At 42.7% G+C, this 21117-nt stretch overlaps 1 protein-coding gene across 3 annotated transcripts in view; it reads left to right on the top strand.

Annotated features, from left to right (window-relative positions):
- Nucleotides 1-21117, top strand: part of TSHZ2 (teashirt zinc finger homeobox 2) — a 444239-nt gene that overhangs the window by 369123 nt on the left and 53999 nt on the right. The window contains exon 3 of one of the 3 annotated variants that reach the window (XM_082428375.1): nt 10467-11560. The exons of the other annotated variants lie outside the window; for them this stretch is intronic. Coding sequence (XP_082284501.1) covers nt 10467-10468 — 2 coding nt within the window. The 3' untranslated portion in view covers nt 10469-11560. Of the gene's footprint in view, nt 1-10466; nt 11561-21117 lie in introns of those variants that run through there. 3 annotated transcript variants of the gene reach the window in all.

Here is a 21117-nt window from a genome sequence, read left to right as displayed (position 1 = left end):
ATAGATGTAGAGGGTGGGTATACAGATTACTTTTCAAGCTTAGATTAATCCAGGTTAATTATCCAATCGATGGGCTTGATTAGAAGATTCTTGAAAAATAACCTTCATTGCTAACATTTAACTGGGCACGCGGGTAACCTCTTTCTTGCAGATTTAAGAGGGATTATTTACGTGAAGCTTCAAAGGAGTGGCAGTTGTGCACATTTCTGTCTTTTTAATAATAATGACTATGATTATTATTATATTGTTAGTTTTATTAGGAAATCCTCTCTATCTCAAATAACTAGGAAATATTTATAATAAAAGAGATACTATAATGATGACTATGCTGGTCTCATCAATTCAGACTATATTTCAAACCCCTCCTATGCAGACTCTTGTGTCCATAGTTCTAACCCAGGATCCAGCATTTAGTAGCTATAAAATTTTCTGTGACTCATTTATTCACTGAGCCTTGATTGTATCATCTGTAAAATGAGGATAATAATTCCCACCTGATTGATGATTAAATCAGAGAATGCAGACAATGTGTATAAAATACCAAGCGTGAAGTAGGTCCACTGTACATACTAACTCTTCTTCGTTCTTCTTCAGAGAGAATCAGCACATAGCAGACCCTTGATTATTCAAAGGATAGGTTGTAAACCCTTTAAGGATACCAATACCACACAAAGTCCCCTCCACGGATCTTTGATTTCCTGACTTAGAATCATCACTCTCTAGACCTTTCACTTTCTCTTTACCCCCATTGCTCACTTTAATAGCTGGCTTCCACTGGGCAGTCATTTTCGCAAAGGAACAATGCTTTTGCGCTTGAAGAGTTACATATGTGAGGATGAATGGAGAACCACAGAGGCTTGGCCATCGTGAGACGTATATCCTGGCTGATCCTCCAGGCTCGCCACTGGCTTGGTGGCTTGCTCTTTCCCATATAACCTGGTTTGCTTTCTGCCAAAATCACAAATGAGCTGCAACTAAATCACAAATGGGAGCATGCCATGGACATTCAAGGTTGTCCCTAAATACCTAAAACTGTAAACTGTCAAATCTGTGATTGACAGAGGTCAACTGTATTTGACAAGTGCCCCATAACATAGAAAATGAACGCATTTGCTTGCCAGTAAAAGCCCGTCATCTCTAATTTTCTGTGATGATCCAACTTGTATTGGCATCCTGAATCCCCCTTTCTTTCTTTTCCCCTTCCTTCCTTCCTTCTTTCTTTCTCTCTTTCTTTCTTTTAACGAATATTCATTGACTGCTTACTGCCATGCAGTATGCTTTCTCCACGGTGGGAGAAACAAAGAATTCAATGCACAAGGCAGGTACAATTTTCACAGAGCACAACCTCCAGTGTGTGAAATGTATAATCTGCTTCATGTTTATCCTATAAATTGATTTAATTCTTTCTTTGAGCCCTCATTACATCTGGAGGGGAAAAACACACCTTAGTGAACGCAGGGTCTTCTCAGTTAATTCACGGATTTCCCGCTTGCCCTTCTCTTGTTGCTTCCAAGTGCTAAGGGACTTATGTAGAGTCGATTCATGGGAGGGATTGGGGGTTGTTCTTGTCCTGAGTTTTCATTCCCTCCCGATAACCTCTGGTGTCTCTATCTAGTCCTGATTGGTCCATAGCAGAGATCACTCCTTCCACGCTGGCCTCCACTGGGATGTCCACGATCCCAGATGCATACAGCCATCTTCTGTGCCATCTCCTGGTCCCCTGTGAGCATTCACTTTGTCAGCCAGCACTTTCTTCTTAGTTAAATTCTGCACTCTTCTGGGACTTCCCTGGTGGTCCAGTGGTTAAGACTCTGCGCTTCCGCTGCAGGGGGCACAGGTTCAATCCCTGGTCGGGGAACTAAGATCCCACATGCTGCACGGCGCAGCCAAAAAAAAAAAAAGATAAATTCTGTATCCTTCTGGGGGACAAGGGAAATGTTGACTGTTTCCAAAAACTGCTCTCAGACCATGAAAATCAAGACAGGGCTGGCTCACAGCCTGGTGGTGGACGGAGCTCCGAGGGCCTTCCCAGTGCGGCAAGGAACGAGTCTCCTTTTGAATATTCGTGTCTACCTGGGGGGACTCTTTCATTCCCTACCTAGATCTAACCCACTGTGAGGGTGGAATAGGTCAAACTTCAGAGCCCGTCCTCCGAGACCCACCCCACCATCTTTTTCTCCTGCTTCTTGAGATACTCCTTTTTCTCACCAAATCCTGACAATTCCTACCTCCTCTGATGCTGAGGTTGGGGATGATGAGGATAAAGACCAGCTCAGAAAGTATTTTATCAAATTGACTGTTTAATGCCAGGCCCTTGGCGCCCTTGAATTCCTCTGTGACTGTCCCCCAACCAAAGGGGAAGAGTCAGAGGGGTTAAAGGATCTGGAGAAAAGAAGAAAAAAATCAATGAATCATCCCAATGTTATCCCACCACCTGAGCCAGCACAGCACAGGTGCTCAGGTGTGGGTGAGCACGAGGGGCCCGAGGGAACGCAGACAGCTGTGAGGGTGGTCAGACGAGACCAGAAATAGAAGGTGAGGATGATGATACTCAAGGCGCTCTCCTTCAGCCCTGATGCCCTTTCCCAGGACTGTGTGGCTCCTCTGAGTCTGCAGTTCTGTCGGCCCTGCAGAGACTCGAACCATAGAGTCACACAAGGTTCACAGTAACTACATATGTGACCTCCGAGCCCCAAACTCTCAGGGCCAGAGAGAAAACCTGGCATGAGGGGAAGGACAAGGTTCTGCAGTTTGAGTTCAAGACACTACTTCTCCACCTCCTAGTCCTAATGACCCTGGGCAAGTCCCTGCTGCTTCCTCAGCCTCAGTTTCCTTATCTGTAAAATGGGATGCTAATCCCTACTTTACAGGGCTTTTGAAAGACTATCTATGAAAATGCTTTGTATACCAAAAAGACGACACAAATATTAGGCATCGTTTTACTTATGGTTTGCAATCAGCCTGAATACAGCCTTAATCACACAGCCCTAATCCTGGCATCTACCCCAGAAGTTCAGTGGGGGCGGATGAATCTATATGACTTTTATTTTTATAACTGCCTGACTGTTTCTTACAAAAAACATGCACTATTCCCATTTCCTCCTAAATACCTCATTTATTTAAGCTTGCTAGTTATTTCAGTTCTGGAAGTTTACCATGATAAATGATTGGCTGTTCCCTTAATATAATTTCAGGAGGTATCTAAAAAGCTTAGGCTTCCTGAAGAAGCCAGATCTGATATTTGCAATTTGAAGCGTTCCCAGAACAATCCTCAGGATGACATGGGAATTCCACCTGAGACTCTGCGTTTCACCCTTTTGCTGTATGGGAAACCTGAACCAGTCAGAGTGACGCCCCTGGGAAGGCTCCTGTGACCTTGACCAAGGGGAGGTGTGAGAGTCAACCAGATTCCCTGAGGAGCCGTGAGATGGAGGGATTTCTTCCAGAAATACAGGGAAATTTATGCCAGGAGCTCACAGTTGGGAGCTGTGAGTCGGTTCTTGCTTACAGACAAATAGCAGGAAGGGACAAAAGGGGCAGAGAGGAAGACATTCATTACTGCAGGCGAGAGATTTGACTGGGGCTAGAAACCCCAGAAAGAAGGAAAGCAAAAGTGCAGCCCCCAGGTGGCTTCGTGAATAAAGCCATCCACTTCTAGCCACATGCGGCCATATTTATTTAAATCAAAGTAAGATTAGAATACAGCATCTTTAACAATTTTATTCTTTGGTAGAGAGGGTGTCACACAGTCCATATCTTCTTTCTTTATGGCCTCACTCTTGTGACACTCCCGCAATCCTGCCAGAGCAGTAGCTGTGAACTGTGTGTTGCATTTGCCATCACCGGTCCTGACAACTAATCCCAACCTTACCGCTTCCCAGCTGTGTGACTTCAGCAAAGGAGCCTGACCTCTCTGGGCCTATGTTCAACAATACAAAATGATTGTGATGCCTGTTTCACCTGTTTGTAAGTAAAAATACTCCCTGACCAGAAAACAGATAATGCAGTAATGGGTCATGTGGTATCTGTATTACTCAGCAACCCCAAATCAAGTTTTTAGCCTTAAACAGAGGTTACTTCTAAAATTGCAGTTAAATGGCATTATATTTGCTCATATTGAAAAATAAAGGAATCACTCCAGGAAAAGTATTCCATGTGCCATAGGAATAATGTGGAAACAGGAGGCAGAAAGGAGATAACCCTTTCTGGAAAGGGATTTTTATCGCTTTGGAACGTCACTTTACTGCCTTCTGATGGTTCAGCTTCTCAAAAATAAAAAATAGAGGAAAACTCAGGAGTTAGTATTGCACACACACCCTGGCTAAGTAGATATGTTCGCCCTCACAAGAAGAAAAAGGCTAATTAATGTGTGATCATGATATACTCCCAAGGACCAGTTCCGTGCTCCTCTGTGTGGAAAAGCAGATCGCGGCCATAGCCTGGTAAAGGACAGCCCCATGCTTACAGTGAGAGGAGGATGGGCACAACATTCTCCATTCCTGGGACTGACAAGCCTTTCTCACAATTCATCCTTAATATTTTACTTATCTCCCTGTCACCACAGAGGCGTTTTTAAGGTCACCAGTGGACCCTGAGCTCTAATCCAGGGTCCCCAAACAGAGCTAGGCAATAACTCGTCCACGGGGAGCTTCTTTCATTCATTCCATCTATTTCATTTACCTCTTCCTCAGCCGCTGGGCCAGGTGCTAAGGATAACTAGGAGGGACAAAGCCCAGGCCCTGCCTAAGGCAGGAAGGAGCTCGGAACTTTTGAGATTCTAAAAAGAAAGCTCCAGAGGCTAGAATCTAGGGAGCAAAACAGGAGAGTGGTCCAGACAAGCAGGGGAGGAAAGCAGGGACCACATCACACTGGACAAAACGGTGTCGCCCCACCCCATAGCGTCAGCCTCACCCCGATCTTTCAGAGGATATTTCATCCTCAGCACTCACCAGCCCCTACATGAGCCTGCCTTTTCAGCATAGGAGGAGGCTGGACCCACCGGCACGTATTTGAAAGGAACCCACAGCTCATGTCTTAGCGTGGCCTGAGACTCAATTGCAATGACAAAGCTCTGTATTTATGTAACAAGCCTTGCTCCAGCATTTTCAGGCCTACTGTTTAGAAACACACAGGGGGGGAAGAAAAAGAATAAATATGGAAATCAAATGTAAAAACTTCTGGCTCTTGCAACCAGCTTCCTGGGGGAATTTTCCTCTGTGTTCTTTCCACTTCTTCCACTCAGCGGAATGACTGCTAGTCATTAAGGAAATCTGTGAGGGGCTCACGGTACAGGAATTGTACACCAAGGCTCCCATCCTCATTTGCATATCCCATTTTTTGATTGGCAGCTGTACATGAAATGCCATATCAGTTGAAAGTATGTTGTGAGCTGGCACTAATGATCCTATAGCTCCAGGGAAACCTGCCATATTGTAATTTGGCTATCAGGCATGAAAGAAATAATTCTAAGTGCCAGGAATGCAAGACTGAATAAATGTTTCACTGCTGCAGGTTGCCAAGGGTGACACTTCTGATTTAGTATAAACGAATGCCCCGTTGCCTTTGGGGTACCGGGAGTTTGCATTGTATCTGAGCTGTGTGTATAAAACATTAGTCTAAGAAAATGGCTTCGGTGTAAGATGGGAAACAGAGGCCTGCTCCCAGAAGGCGGCAGAATGTTTACAACTAATCACTGGATGAAAGGATTTTGCTACCTTCTATAATGACAGGCAAACAGGATTTGCTTTTCCTGAGATGGAGAATAATGGTTATGTTAACTCTGCCTCGCCTCGCCTTTTTTTTTTTTAATGAAATGCTCTTTTGTAGAGAAAATCACATCTGTTTCCTTTTATATATGAAAGGGATATAAATTCTTTTTTTCCGCCTTCTGTGTGAATAGCCCACTGGTGTACCTTGGAATTAAATAACCCTTTCTGATGTCATCCGGATTTCAGAGGTCTGGAAAGATGGCTGTCACTTCCTTCTTCTTGGCTTCTGACTTCATACACTTGCCTCTACATAGAGGCTTTAGAAGTGAGGAGCGATCACTTTCGCTTGAATTTTCATTAAGGTCCCGATGCTAATTTCAAGCATATCTAGCTCCACGGGGTCTCACTTTCCGTTACAAGAGCGCCATGCATCCACCGTATGAAATGCAGAAAATGGTTGTCTGAGAGCAGTGCCTTACTGGAAGAAACGACCCAGGAAGTTTGCTCCTGTCTGTGGTCTCAGCTGACCACCTGGATCCTGGCTTCAGGATCATGTTAAGATCTGGTTTTTTTTCCCTTGATTCTGTGTGGGGATATTCTTCAGAAATGGTTTCTAGTTTTGGACTTTCTTCCTTGGACATCTTCAAAGTACAGATTCAGGTACCTGTTAGGACAGAACAGTGGTCATAGAAAATGCCATGGTCATTTTGCACTATAGGCAAAAGTCATTGGGGGGTAAATCAAATCAGAGTTGGAGGATGTCCAGACATCTTGTTCTCAATTCTCCATTTGGGAAAAGACCAACCTGACTCTTGGCTCCCCTCTTGTTTGAAACATCATTATTGCAATTTTCCTACATGCTGGTGGATTTGGCAAAAGTGGTAGTGAAAAGCTAAGGGTACATTAAAAGATAAAATTAAGAGTATGGTCAGATTTACCCATCTCTACCAAACCAACTGAGAAAACTCCCTTCATACTAATCCCTTGAGCAGTTCCACAGTTGCCATCTTTCCCCTACTTTTAGAATGTTGTAAAGACTCAATAACACAACAAATACTTGTTGGGCATGTCCTATGTGTTGAAGAATAAGTTATATGCTTTTAATACACTACACAGATCCCATAACCTATAACATCTTACAATGTTTCTATTCAGTAGGGGAAGAATTTTTAAATTGGAAGTAAGATGCAGGAGATGTTAATTAAAATTCACATTTTTTATGCCTTCATTTGACACACAAATTATTGGACATTTGCTCAGTGGCAGGCTTTCAGGAGACAAAATAAATGAGGCAGGGCCCCTGTCCTCAAGTAACTCATAGTGCAATGGGAAATGCCCACCAAAACACACAGACAAACAAACAGGCACTTAGAGGGTCATGAGAAAAAATGGGTCAAGAGCTCGACAATTGTGGTCACAAAAGAACATGCCAGTTTAGAAATACACAAAGCAAGTGGCCAAGCTCTTCTCTAGAACTTTCAAAGAACAGTGTAGGAAAAAGTTTCTTTTCTTTTCTTTTCTTTTGTACCTAGATGAGATAATAGGTGTTCACTAAACTTACTGTGGTCATCATTTCATGGTGTACGTAAGTCAAATCATGATGCTGTCCACCTTAGACTTATACAGTGCTGTGTGTCAGTTATATCTCAATAAAACTGGAAGAAAAAAAAAACAGTTAGATTTAAATTTAAACTCAGAAAACCTCACTGTGCACCTAACTACGTTCCAGGTTCTATGTTTAGGTACTTTCACAAATGTTGTCTAGTCTAATTCTTCCAATGGCAAATTATTCACTGATATTAAAATTACAGAGGTTCAGTGTTAAAATGAAGTAAACACTGCAGGCAAGCAGAGACATATTGTTCCCCATTTGTGATCAGAGATTTTCTAAAAGTACAAATGTTTGAAGGTCCAGACATCCGCATGTAGATTTCCCTAGTATTCCTTCCTTCAGTGTAACTCAATACTTCTTAAACATTAGCAGGCATAAAAGATGATGAAACAGAGTTGACTCTACCAAACTCTATATTTAAGGCGGATTTAGGGGATTTCCCAAGGGTAATTTTGTTCTGTGCAGTTTCTGCTTGAAACCCTACCTTAGAGACCAACTCCTACATGATATTGTCTCCACTGCCTGTCAAAAGGGACATGAGAGCCCAGAGGAAACTGTGTCTAACTCCACATTAGGCCTAGAGGAGGGGTAGTCATGGAAGACTTCACTGAGGAGGTGGCTTTCCATAATGGATAAATTAGGAGAGAGAATTCCAGGCAGAGTGGCCAGGACAAGCAAATGCCAGGAGGTGACAGAGCATGCAGGCTTTGGGTTGAAAGGCTGAAGGCAAAGTAGTGAGAGATGGAGCTAGAAAGGTAGACAGATGGCCATGCTCTGCTGTTTGGACGTTACTGGGTTGGCTACTTGCTTGTTTCAAGATCTCTAGATCTGTGGTTTTCAGCTGGGGTGAGTTGACCCCCAGGGGACGTTGGACAATGTCCAGAGATACTTTAGTTGTCACAAGAGAGAGAGTTGGTATTGGCACCAGGGGTAGAGATCAGGGATGTTACTAAATATCCAACGATGCACAGGACAGGCCCCCATGACAAAGAATGATCTGGTCTGAAATGTCATAGTGCTAAGGCTGTAAAAGGCTGCTCTGGACCACTTGCTGCTAGACCATTGCTGGAGTCTTGGAGGTAAATGAAAAGCTGGTTTAAACTTTGTACCTTGGAATAAGGACGTCTCCGGATAAATATTTACTTGGAATTCCTGTTTCTTTTTGAGCTGGGTGAGGGGGTAGGCAGGGGAGAGAGTGACTTTAGAGAGAAATATTAACCTTGCAAATGTGCACATTTTCAATTCACATCCTAGTGACAGGCTACAACTTGTAATCAGTATAAAATGATTTTCCGGGAGAGTAAATGCTTATTTTCACTGTCTTGATGTTGGCACTGGATTACTTGGTATTAATCCCAGAGTGACACAGTCACATTTGGAAGCCGTGAGATTTATTTGGATGTCTTGTGAGGCCAGGGGCAGCCTTCATTTTACATCCTTGATCTTGGAGAATTTAAATCATAGAGCTGCTTTTCTCTGTACGCCAGGGGTGTGAAAAGGAAGTTATCCACCAAGGACAGATTCCAAGAGTCAGGCAAAGCCCAGAGAAGGGAGGATGGGGGTGTCGCCATATACATTATCAACCCCATGCTCAGCAGCAAACAACAGGCACTTATTAAATACCAACTGTGTGCTTTTCACCGGGCACAAGAGAGCAACAACTCTGAGACCTGTATCCACAGGCTTCACTGGACATTATTCCAGCCTCTTCTCCCACGTGTGCCCACGCTATGAGGCTATGCTTGCTTGGTATAACTGTTCTGACCAAATTTACCACTGTTAGCTCTTATCCATAGCTTTTATCTAGAGCAGAGGCCAGCAAAATTTTCCATAAAGGGCCAAATAGTAAATATTTTTAGTTTGCTAGCCATATGGTTTCTTTTGCAACGACTCAGCTCTGACACAGTATGAAAGCAGTCACAGATGATACGTAAACAAACGAGCATATTTGTTTCCAATAAATATGCTGTGTTCCAATAAAACTTTATTTACAAATCAGGCAGCAGGACTGGATTTGTCCCGGAGGCTATAATTCACCAGCCCCTGATGGAGAGTAGCTAGTATCATATTTTAAAGACATTGCCTTACAAATATTTAAGCAATCCTATTAAGAATCATACAAATTTCCTTATGTTTTGACTCAATAATTTCACATTTCAGGATCCAGTCCTAAGAATATCTTTGGATTTTCACATACAAGTTTTTGTACAAAAATGTTCACTATAGCCATACTTAAAATAATAAAAATTTGGAAGCCATTTTATTGGTCAACAATAGGGCCTCAGAGAAATCTTGTTCCATTCCATTATGGAACAATGGAATTTGGGGCAGTCTTTGAAAATGATCATTCTGAAGAGTCTTAATGATGTATACGATGTGAAGTCGAGAAAAAGTGAGATAGAAACTGTGCCTAGAGTTTCATTCCAATTAAGTTTAAATCTGCATATTCATAGAAAAAGACTAGAAGGAAATATACCAAATTGTTAACTATGGTTATCTCTGAATGGTGAGATTACGGGGTGATTTTTCTTAAAATGAATCCCAGCATGGAGTTATTAAAAGAGGGCAAGTGTAGGCATCCAACAGATTTAGCTTTGCTATTTCACTGCCTTGGGCAGGTGACCTTTACAGGGTTACTTCAGTTCTCTGAGCCTCATTTTACTTCTTTGTAAAACACATGTAGCTTCTAACTTGCCAGATTGTTGTGAAACTAAATAATGTTATATATATAAAATGCCCAGCAGAGTGCTTGTAACATAGTACATACCCAACAAATGGTAGCTGTTAATATCATTATTCTTTGTTCTAAGCAGTTTTGTATTTGATTGTAGTGATGGTTACACAGATCTACACAAGGGATAAAATTGCACACAGCTACACGCACACAAATCTAAAAATTGTCAAAACTAAGGTCTGTAGCCTAGTTCACAGTATGTACCAATTTCAGTATCCTGGCTTTGATACAGTACTACAGCTATAAAATTGATGGCACCACTGGGGGCAACTGGGGTATGAGTATATGGAACTCTATTTTTGCAACTTACTGTGAATCTATAATTATTTTAAATTTAAAAGTTTTAAAAGCACGTTAAATCTTTTAAAAATTCCAACTGCTCCCATAATTCACATTTGTTTTCTTTTATAAGAGGTAAACCTGAGGTGCTGAGAGACTGCTCTTCTTCAGGTCAATCAGAAAATCAGCAGAAAAAAAAAAAAAAAACACGGAACATCCAGGACTCTTCCCAGATGCTAGCCCTGGCTCACAAGTTGTCCTGTGTTTTACGAGGTTGATGTTCCCTCAACAAGGAATGTGGCCTCTGAGGTTTAAGGGGAAATTGGCTGTCCTTCATATTCATATTAGTTTTATCTTTTCACATGAACTATTAAAACTGAAAATAAGTTTTATATAAATTGAGAAAACTGGCTTAGAGTTGGTAGAGTTACAGCTATCTTTGCCAAAAACTCAATTCATTAATTCAACAAATATTTGCTGAATGTCTACCATGTGCAGGCACTGTTCTAGGTGCTGGAGATGTGCTAGTGAACTAGACTGATCCAGTTTCTGCTCTTGAGAGGGATGCAGTTTAAGTCAAAAAGCTGTCAATTACAGCCTGAGCTCTCCCACTTGCTTACCATGTGCCTTAAAAAGCTACCTGGGTGTTAACCTCCTCTATAAAATAGGTTTTTGGCCTTGTATCATGATGACAAACATACATACTCCCTAACTCCACCTGTTGTACCCAAGGCAGACATCACTAATCAATCACAGTATTCTTTTTTTTTTAACATCTTTATTGAAGTATAATTGCTTTACAATGGTGTGTTATTTTCTGCTTTATAACAAAGTGAATCAGCTATACACATACACACATCCCCATATCTCCTCCCTCTTGCGTCTCCCTCCCACCCTCCCTATCCCACCCCTCTAGGTGGTCACAAAGCACCGAGCTGATCTCCCTGTGCTATGCGGCTGCTTCCCCCTAGCTATCTATTTTACATTTTGTAATTTATATAAGTCCATGCCCTCTGTCACTTCGTCCCAGCTTACCCTTCCCTCACCCCATGTCCTCAAGTCCATTCTCTATGTCTGCATCTTTATTCCTGTCCTGCCCTTAGGTTCTTCCTTTAAAAACTAAAAATAGAACTACGATACGACCCAGCAATCCCACTACTGGGCATATACCCTGAGAAAACCGTAATTCAAAGAGTCATGTACCACAATGTTCACTGCAGCTCTATTTACAATAGCCAGAACATGGAAGCAACCTAAGCGTCCATCAACAGATGAATGGATAAAAAAGATGTGGCACATATATACAATGGAATATTACTCAGCCATAAAAAGAAATGAAATTGAGTTATTTGTAGTGAGGTAGATGGACCTAGAGTCTGTCATACAGAGTGAAGTAAGTCAGAAAGAGAAAAACAAATATTGTATGCTAACACATATATATGCAATCACAGTATTCTTTCCCACTGAGTTTCAAGGAAGACACAGACTTTGAATCCTTCAGAACAAATTGGCACTATTGACATTTGGGTAGGTAATTCTTTGTTGTAGAAGGTTGGCCCATGCACTGTGGGATGTTTAACAGCACCCCTGGTCTCTACCACCTAGATGCTCGTAGCATACCCTGCCCCCATTCCTGTTGTAACAGCCAGAAATGTCTCCAGGCATTGTTGGGAGAGGAAAATCACCCCAGTTGAAAATGACTGCTCTAAACACTACCATTGATTAAAGCTTACAGCTAACAAAAATTATTTGCCATCTCAGGACCAGCTAATTTCTTCAGATCTCTTCTGATCCTTATATTCTATGATTCCATCAATTGAGAAAATGTGAACCACATTTCTTTATCTAGAGGAAACGAAGTTTTTTGATAAGGAAAATGAGGTGCAAAGAGTTTAAGTAACTTGCCCAGGTTGCATAGTTATTCAGGGCAAACCCAAAATGCAAACCTACAACTTCTGAGCCCAGCAAGCCCTGTCCATTGTGCACTGTGGGTCTATCACAAATGGCTTGAGCTGAAAATCCAGACAATCCCATAAGGCAGTCAGGACCGTGCACTCATCAGGAAGTATTTGTCTCTAAGATATGGACAAATCAGCACTTTTCACTAAAGAAACCAATCAGGAGCAAGGCCTCATGGGTAACATGAATGAAAATGGGACCCAAACTCTGCGTTCAGGAAGCTTCCTAGAGCATGTGTGTGTTGAGGGACTGGGGTGAATACATACATAAATTCTAGTGCAAACACCAGCTCATTAAGGTCAGGCCCGTCTTGACATGGGTGCTATGCTCAGGAGAAGTGCCCATCCGTCATATAAAGATGTTTGTAGAACAATATCAATCCTTACTGCAGCCTCTCCCGATATGCAAAAAGGGTGCGAACATCCATTCATTACAAACTGCTTTTTTTTTTTTTTTAATTCACGTTCTTTTATTTATTTATTTATGACTGTGTTGAGTCTTCGTTTCTGTGCGAGGGCTTTCTCTAGTTGTGGCAAGCGGGGGCCACTCTTCATCGCGGTGCGTGGGCCTCTCACCATCGCGGCCTCTCTTGTTGCGGAGCACAGGCTCCAGACGCGCAGGCTCAGCAATTGTGGCTCACGGGCCCAGTTGCTCCGCGGCATGTGGGATCTTCCCAGACCAGGGCTCGAACCCGTGTCCCCTGCATTGGCAGGCAGACTCTCAACCACTGCGCCACCAGGGAAGCCCACAAACTGCTTTTTGATTCTTTTTATTCATCCACTTCTTCCAAAGCTCCACTTTGCATGAAATACCAACTTGTCCCTAGCAACTGACCCAAAAAGTGCTTCAAAACCCCTTCGAAGCCCAGCCTCCTGTGGTTCTGTTTCTCTTTGCCACTTCCCTCACCTTCCAGTTGCCTTTCCACATGTAACTTTTCTGCTTTTTCTGTTTTTTTTTTTTAACACATTCATTGATGCTTTTTTTTTTTTTTTTTTCTGCCATGAAGCTTGTGGGATTTTAATTCCCTGACCAGGGATCGAACCCTGGCCCAGAGCAGTGAAAGCGCCAAGTCTTAACCACAAGACCACCAGGGAATTCCCTAACTTCTCTGCTTTTTAATTGTAAATGAATCAAGATAACATTGGCTCCTTTTAATATTCCCCTCACCCATTTCCCAGATTTAAAAAACAAGACCAAGACCCAGATCCTGCTGGTAGAGCAAAGTTCCCTTTAGCACACAGGGAAGGCAGAGAAGCTTTAAATCCTACTGTGGGAAGGAGAATTCAGTCCTATGTAATAGAAGGTGAATTCATGTAAAGAATACACACAGAAATCACTCAACCAGGTTAATGAAATAATATCTGCCAAAGCACTTCAAAAAGTGTAAAGCACAATATAAATATATGGTATTGGAGAAGCAGTTTCTGGAATAAGAAAAATGTGACTTTTAGATGAATCTTGAAGAATTGATAGAATCTGGACTTGTGGAATGAGAGGTGATGAGTGTGCAAAGGAGAAGCAGGTCCAGAATTCAGCGCCAGCAGGAGCAAAGATTCTGTGCAGGAAAGGGTTGAGTGTATTAAAAGAGCCTGTATCAGTCCTTAAACTCAGGCTTCTTAAGTTTATTTCCTGTCTGGGGCATTCTGTGACACGTTTCCAAATGGAAAACTCATTCCCAGTTGAGCTAGCCAAATGAATAAATAATGCAGAAATTATTAAGACATTTTCCAGAGGACCCCAGCATTTCCTGTCTTGACAATGGGGCTGGATTTGACATTGGCTAACTCAAGAGGTTAAAAATAAAATCTGTGACCAATTCAAACTTCCCTTCCAACGGTTTTTCAATAATCTAAGATTGGGCTGAGAGACAATACCTGTAACCAACTTCTTCGGACCATCTTAACATCAGTCATTAAGTCATGAGCGTGACCAGGTGGACGTGCCGTCAGCTAAACACTGTCCTGGGCTGTGAGAATAGGAAGGAATATGGAAATAAATGATGACTTCGTTGGTCAAGCTACAGGATGTTAAAAGAAGAGGGGGCTTTTAAAAATGGAAATGTTCCACTAACACGCTAGATGACTTTGGGTTCATCAGACACAAGTTAATCAGTGTGAAGGATCTTAAAGGGAAAAAACAAAAAGATTAGCTCACATGTATACAGTGTTTCCTGCATGCCAGCTACTACCTAGTTTATCCTACCTCGTTTATTCCTGACAATGACCCTAAGAGATGCAGGTATTTAGGTCCACTGTACAGATGAACAAACTGAAGTGGAGGAAGTCAGGTTACTTGCCCAAGGTCACACAATGGGTAAGAGAAAGAATCAGCATGTGTATTGTCTAAAAAGCCTCCAGAGACGGTGATCGGGAGAGAATATTGAGAAAACCCCTGCCCCCCAGACCCTAAAAACCACAGAAGCCAGAGCATAACTACCTCATCGTATCCAGGAAGACTGGTTGTCTCATAACAAATGGTGGCAAACGAGGGCTCAGACAAGGGTGTCTCACTCACAGGATTCAATCAGCCTCCTGGGCATGAGTTTTCTCATCTGTACAATGGGTATGAAACTATCTACTTCCCAAATGAAAACTTATCTAGGGAAGCTCTTCAGAAAGTAATAGCATGGTTAAAAAAATAATAATAATTATATATATATATATATATATATATATACATATATATATATATATTACAATTAGGAGTATCTGAAGTCAGGCAAATTGATTTGAATCAGCACTACCAATTGTTATGAGTTTTATCCGTGGACAATTTAGATCCCTCCCCCATTATCAGTGTTTTCACCTGGAAAATGAGAATAAGAATCAAACCTATCTCATGGGCTTCTGGTGAAGATTAAATAATACTATGTATGCAAGGATAATATCCTTTGCACTATCCTCTGCACACAGTAAATGCTCAATAAATATGAAATAATAGTAATAACAATAAAGAAATCATAGCTACAACATGCTGTGCTTAATTACAACAAGATTGCAATACCTATTCTGATGAACCAGAGCATGATAACTTGAGTAAGAAATAAAATAAATATGCAACCGACGAAACTTTAACCTAATAACGTGACCACTCCCAAAGCTTAGCATATTACTGGCAATCGCCAATGGAGCACTGCCCATTATTCATGATCCGAGCACTGAGGAATCATGCATAATGGAACAGAGTTCCTGCTAACAGTGGATTCACGCACGATAATTTAAACTTGTTTGTATGGAAATAAAGGACGAATCTTTGAAGTGAGCTTTAATGAGATTCTGCTTGATCTTCAGTGTATCCCGGGAGAAAGAGTTCAGTTTTTCCGCCAGCATCCGGCTCTTGTTGGTGGCGTGCAGGAAAGAAAGGGCGGGCTTAAATTATGAATGGCCCTTCTTGTCTTTGCGATAACAGGTGAGGAGCAGGAGGTGCTCATTCGGGGGCACCGGGGAGATGGAGAGAGACACCCCAGTTCTCCTCCAAGGTGGCTTCTGAATCAGAAACTTACAGAAGGGCTTGGTGGAGTGCAGTCTCAGAAGACATTCCTCAAGGAAAGGAGAGCGTTACAGACCCTCGGAGACAGAAATGAACCAGGGGGTCCTGGCGGGAGATGCTGGCGTATCAGCATGGCCCCTGCACCTTGCCATACCCCGCAGGTGCAGAATCCCACGCGTGTGCCAGAGGAGACCTGGCAAACAGTTGGCACTGCCCAGTGACTGCTGAGCTGGCCGCGGCCAATGTCTGAAGAGGGCTGGTGTTTGGTCAACTTGGCCTGACTGTCAGAAGCTCCCAGGAAGTGAGTCTGTGTTTTGATGGTCAGGTGAAGAGTTTCTTAAATCGGTGGTTTAGGAAAAGCTCGATTCAAGCCGTGGGCGAGGTCTGCCTCCCTGGGTGGCCGTTGGATGTGTGACGAGGAGACTGTGGTGGCCGGGCAGAGGCGGGCCTCACGCTGTACAGCACTGAGCACGCGGCAGCTGCCATTTATTCCCTTTTTACCTTTAGCATCGACTTAGGGCTTTTTCATGTCTGCGGCCTTTCGGGCTCAATTAATCATAGCCTCTGAGACCAAGTGCTTGTTGAATTCCTTCTGTGGTTTCCACACAGAGACACAGCATAACTTGAAGCACGATGGACAACGCGTGTTGAAACTTTCTCTACATCACGGTCCTCGCTGGGGACTCTGCTTACATTATCTCAATTGATCCTTACCACAGCCCTATGGGGAAAAAAAACGCTTTTTTAGTCCCATTTTGCAGATGAGAAAACTGAGGCCCATGAGGTGAAGTTACTCACCCAAGATCACAAAGCCAGGAAGCAGTGGGAACTGGAATTTTGAAGCCGACACCTGTTTGATTCCTGGGTCCACTCTCTTATAATCATGCTCTGTCCTGCCTTGCCCTCAGCTGCTTCCCCGATAGAAGGCTGCCCTGACCTTAACTGAACTCTCAGCTGGGCACAGTGAAGGGGAGGTGCTCCGTACACACTAAGGAGTGTATGTCAATCCCTCCCCAGTGTACAGATGTATTCTCTACAGATGTGCTGGGAACTCCAGCACACAGCAGACCCGAGCAGGAAGGATGCTTTCCTGACCCCCATCACCCACCTCAGCTGTCACCCGCATACAGACTCAGGAATTCAATTCTCAGTCTATTTTGTCTTGATTTGCTAAAGAAAAACCCCCCATTTTTAAGCCAACACGTACTGAGCACTTACTTATCCCATGCCAGGCACTATGCTAAGAGGGCTCCGTGCATTCAGTCATTTAATTCTTAAAATTCTTATTCCCATTTTACCGACGAGACTATTGAGGCACCTACGAATTAAGTAACCAGCCCAAAAACATGCAGCTGGTGAATGGGGCACCAGGATACACCCCTACATCCTTCATGTGATGGGTGCATGTTTCCCTCTATGTGCCTGATGCTGCTCTCAGTCTGGGAATCCAGCAGTGAGCAAGACAGATCGGGTGCCTGCCCTCAGGGAGCCTGTGTTCTAGAGGGGAGAGACGGGCTACAAATAAATATACATCTGCCACAATATATGAAGAAAATCAAGGCAGAAGAAGGAACTAGAAAGTAAAAGACGTGGGAGGGGTTGCTGATTTACGGGGCAACCGGCGAAGGCTGCCAGAGGATATTTGAACTGATATTTGAGCCGAGACCTGATGAACAAGGGAAGTGGCAGAAACACATTTCAGAGAGGGGGATTGTCATGTGCAAAGGCCCTGGGGCAGGAATGAGTTAGGGTTATTAAGAAACCATCAAGAAAGCCCTTCTGCCCCAAGTGGAGTAGAGGAAGTGAGTGAGTCACAAGGGTGAATCATGCAGGGGCATGTCCAACTCAACAGAATCTGTATCCTGTTCTTCTACCCACGACACTGTTCTTCATCTCCAAACCTGAGAAATATCAAATCCATCGCTAATATCTGCTCTGCCTGAGGGTCCTCCCCTCTACCTGAATCCCTGAATCCCTCTTTCCTTTATGTTTAGATGATTACCAAACGTAGAGGCTCTGGAATCCATTCTCTTTTAAAATCATTTGAATTAAACTAGGATAAATGTCCACCAAGAGATGAGGAACAGAGAGGAACTCTCTGAGAAGCAACCATGCAAGATACAATTTCATATTCACAGATGTCCACGCTGGCAGAGATGCCAGTCTGGGTGTGCATGGGGTGAGAGTATCATGTAAAGGGGGCATCAATGTCGCTGCTCCCACAGAAACTTTTCCATCTCCGAGAGCTGTAGAATTAGAATATGCAATGGTACTTTTAATACTGAAGCAAATCAATAGCAAAGTTGCTACAGTAGCTTCTCATTGAGGCATGAGTCAAATATTTCTAGCTGAAGGTCTGAGGCTCTGAGGTTCCTTGTGGCATTCTACTCCCTCTTAGAACAGTTACCCAGGTCTAATTTGGCTATTTCCTTCTGCTGAGTAGATGTATTCTTTTCACATTTGATTACTAACCACAGCCATGAGCCAAAAAATTATCATTAAATAAAATAAACAGGTCATGGGATGAGTCTTGGAAGAAAAGGTTGTCTTTTAATAATCAAAATCTTTATTCATTTCATCTCATCTTTATGCTAAAATGCTGAGAGAACTGGATTTTTAGAACATGACTTGGTCTTTGAGCTCAGAAAAAAAAACACATTCTCCCATTTAATCTGGCCTTGACTCTGTGTCTTCTCAATGACAAATTTAAGCTAATCACCCCAGTGACTTGGGGATAGCCTTTTTTTCTTCCTTTTTTTAAAGTGCAGGACTGGGATTTCACTGTGTTGAATATAAACGTGGAAAAGTACATGGTAGAATAAAACTTAAAATGCGTATATGGAATTTTTATTATAAGGCTGCCTGTAATGGAGCTGACCTCATATTCACCTAAGATTTCTCTGGCTCTGAGTTCAGATTTCATGCCAATTAACATGTTGATGACATATATCACTTAAAGAGCCCATCATAACTTTTATCACATCATGTTACATCTATTTCCTTGTAATTAAATCAGAATTACAGGGTGTAATTACTTTTCTTTTCCTGAATACCCATTCCTTTTCAGACATTTAAATTCAAGTACAAGTACTAAAAGACACTTGGAAGTAACAAGCTAATAAAAATATTATCAATTAATGAATGTGTTGGGTTTCTCCTATTATCTGGTTCCTTTCTGACAAATTCCTTTCTCCCCCTGTGCTTTGGATGACATGTAATGTTTGGTTGTATCCAGTCAAATGCCTCATAAGTTCTTTAAATCCTCAGGGCCCTAGTCTCCATTAATATGCAATGTTCTCACACGTAAATATAATTACATACAATTATTAGCGGAAAAGGATCAGATAAGGTTTATTAAGGAAATATCCTATAATTACCCAAGTCCAAGACTTCCCTTTACATGCTAATTCAACCAAGGGTTGGAGTCTGCAATCACTCTACCTGCAAAACGGCTATTGACTTTGATTTCACTTTAGGAAGCTGATAATTCATGGCAGGACCGGAAAAGGGATATACCTTGTTAGGTCCTTGTTTAAAAGACATAACAACTATAATAACTCTAGAAAGAGTATGGACCCAGAGGTGATTATCTGGCCACTTCTGGTCTTCCAAACACTTCCAAAGATCGAACTGAAAACTTAAAGTTACATCACACTTAATTTTTGAACCTCGTTGTAACTTCAAGGAATAGCTAAGAACATGCACCTAATTTACAGGCATGTGATCTATAAGGATCTGTAAGAATTACGTGGGCAGAACTACCAGGGACTAATACATATTATTTGAGGCACTGGGCACTGAAAGATGAGTAGAAAATCAACTCCTTTGTTGTCAGATCAATTCAATCATTCCTTTGAAAAGTACTTATTGAGCATCTGTGGTGTGCTATGTACTATTCTAGGTATTGGCAATTAATAAGATGGTCAAGGTCACTGCTATCCAGGTGCCAACACCCTAGGGAAGGAAAACAGACTGTAAGCTAGTAAACAACAGAATGAATAAGAGAATTACATCTAGTGATGGGAGCCAAAATGAAGAGATAACAGAACAAGGTGATGTGATAAAAAGTGATGGTCTTTGGGGCGGATGATTTTAGACGGATTGTCAGTGAACGCGTCTCTGAGGTGCCTCCTCTTTGAGCTGGGTCCCCAGTGATATGAAGGAGGCAGTCAAGGGAGACTCGGGAGGCACAGAACCTCCAAGTGTCAAGGTCTTAAAGGGAAGAAAGCATGATGTTTTGCAAGGACACAGTGGGTAGGGGTGTGGCTAAAGCACAGGGAGCAAGAATACAAAGATGGTGGTATAAAGATAGAACCATTTAGGCAAGTTCAGTTACCTAGGTAGCCATGGGAAGTAGTATAGATTTTGTTCTCAGAGTGACAGGAAGCAAGGAGAGGGTTTCAAGCCAGGAAGTGACATTATCCGAATTACATTTTGAAAAGGTTGGTCTGTGGCGTAGAGCCCAGATTTGGAGGGGGCAGGAGTGGACGCAGGTGGACATTTAGGAGACCACTGGTGTCTTCCAGGTGAGAAATGGCTCGGGTTTGAATTAAGGAGGGGCCATTACAAAGATACAGCCCCCGATTTGGCAGGTGGACCAACAGGAGCTACTCCGCAGGCTTGTGGCAGTGAGTAGGAACCCCTGCATCTCCTGACCATTTGCTGAACAAATGTATTCTACCTAATATGTGCTGGGCATTGGTTCTAAGCCCTGGAGATGCCGAAGTGAACAAAACGGACGACATCCCTGCTCTCTCTCATGGACCCTAAATAAGGGAGAAGAGACATCCAACACAAAAACAACTAATTATATAAGAGTATGTCAGGTGATGATAGGTATCTTAAAGAAAGCTAAAACAGGGCATAGGGATTGGGAAGGATGAAGAATGAGGGAAAGGAAGCAACTTAAGAATAGGTGCCCAGGGAAGGCCCCGCAGAGGGCATGGTGTCTGCTCAGACCTGAATGAGGTGCCGTCAAGATGTGAACCAAATGTCAGCCATGTCCCCGCATTTCCCTAAGCCTAACACGTCACCTCTAGTTTCACTTGATGCCAACCCCGAGCAGGACAGGGCACCACGTCAGTTTCCCTCTAAAGCACCCTCCCTCACCAAAGCACCAACGAATGAGTAACGGAGATGGCAGTGAATTTCACAAGGGGAACACAGAAGTGGGGTGACCTCACCCTGCCCTGGCAACACCTGATAAAGCCTCTGACACATTTCTCTGAAAACTCAGAGATTTCTTTTCTCCCCTCTCTGCATGGGGCCCACAGCTTTCTCCTTGATTCCTTTTGTCCCCGCCAATGCCCAATCCTGCTTTCTTTCTGCTAAGTGAA

This window comes from Balaenoptera physalus (genome assembly GCF_965194825.1).
Source record: "Balaenoptera physalus genome assembly, chromosome: 16".
Taxonomy (NCBI): Eukaryota; Metazoa; Chordata; class Mammalia; order Artiodactyla; family Balaenopteridae; genus Balaenoptera; species Balaenoptera physalus.
The sequence above is the reverse complement of the archived record's forward strand: the minus strand, read 5'-3'. Positions and strand labels throughout refer to the sequence as shown.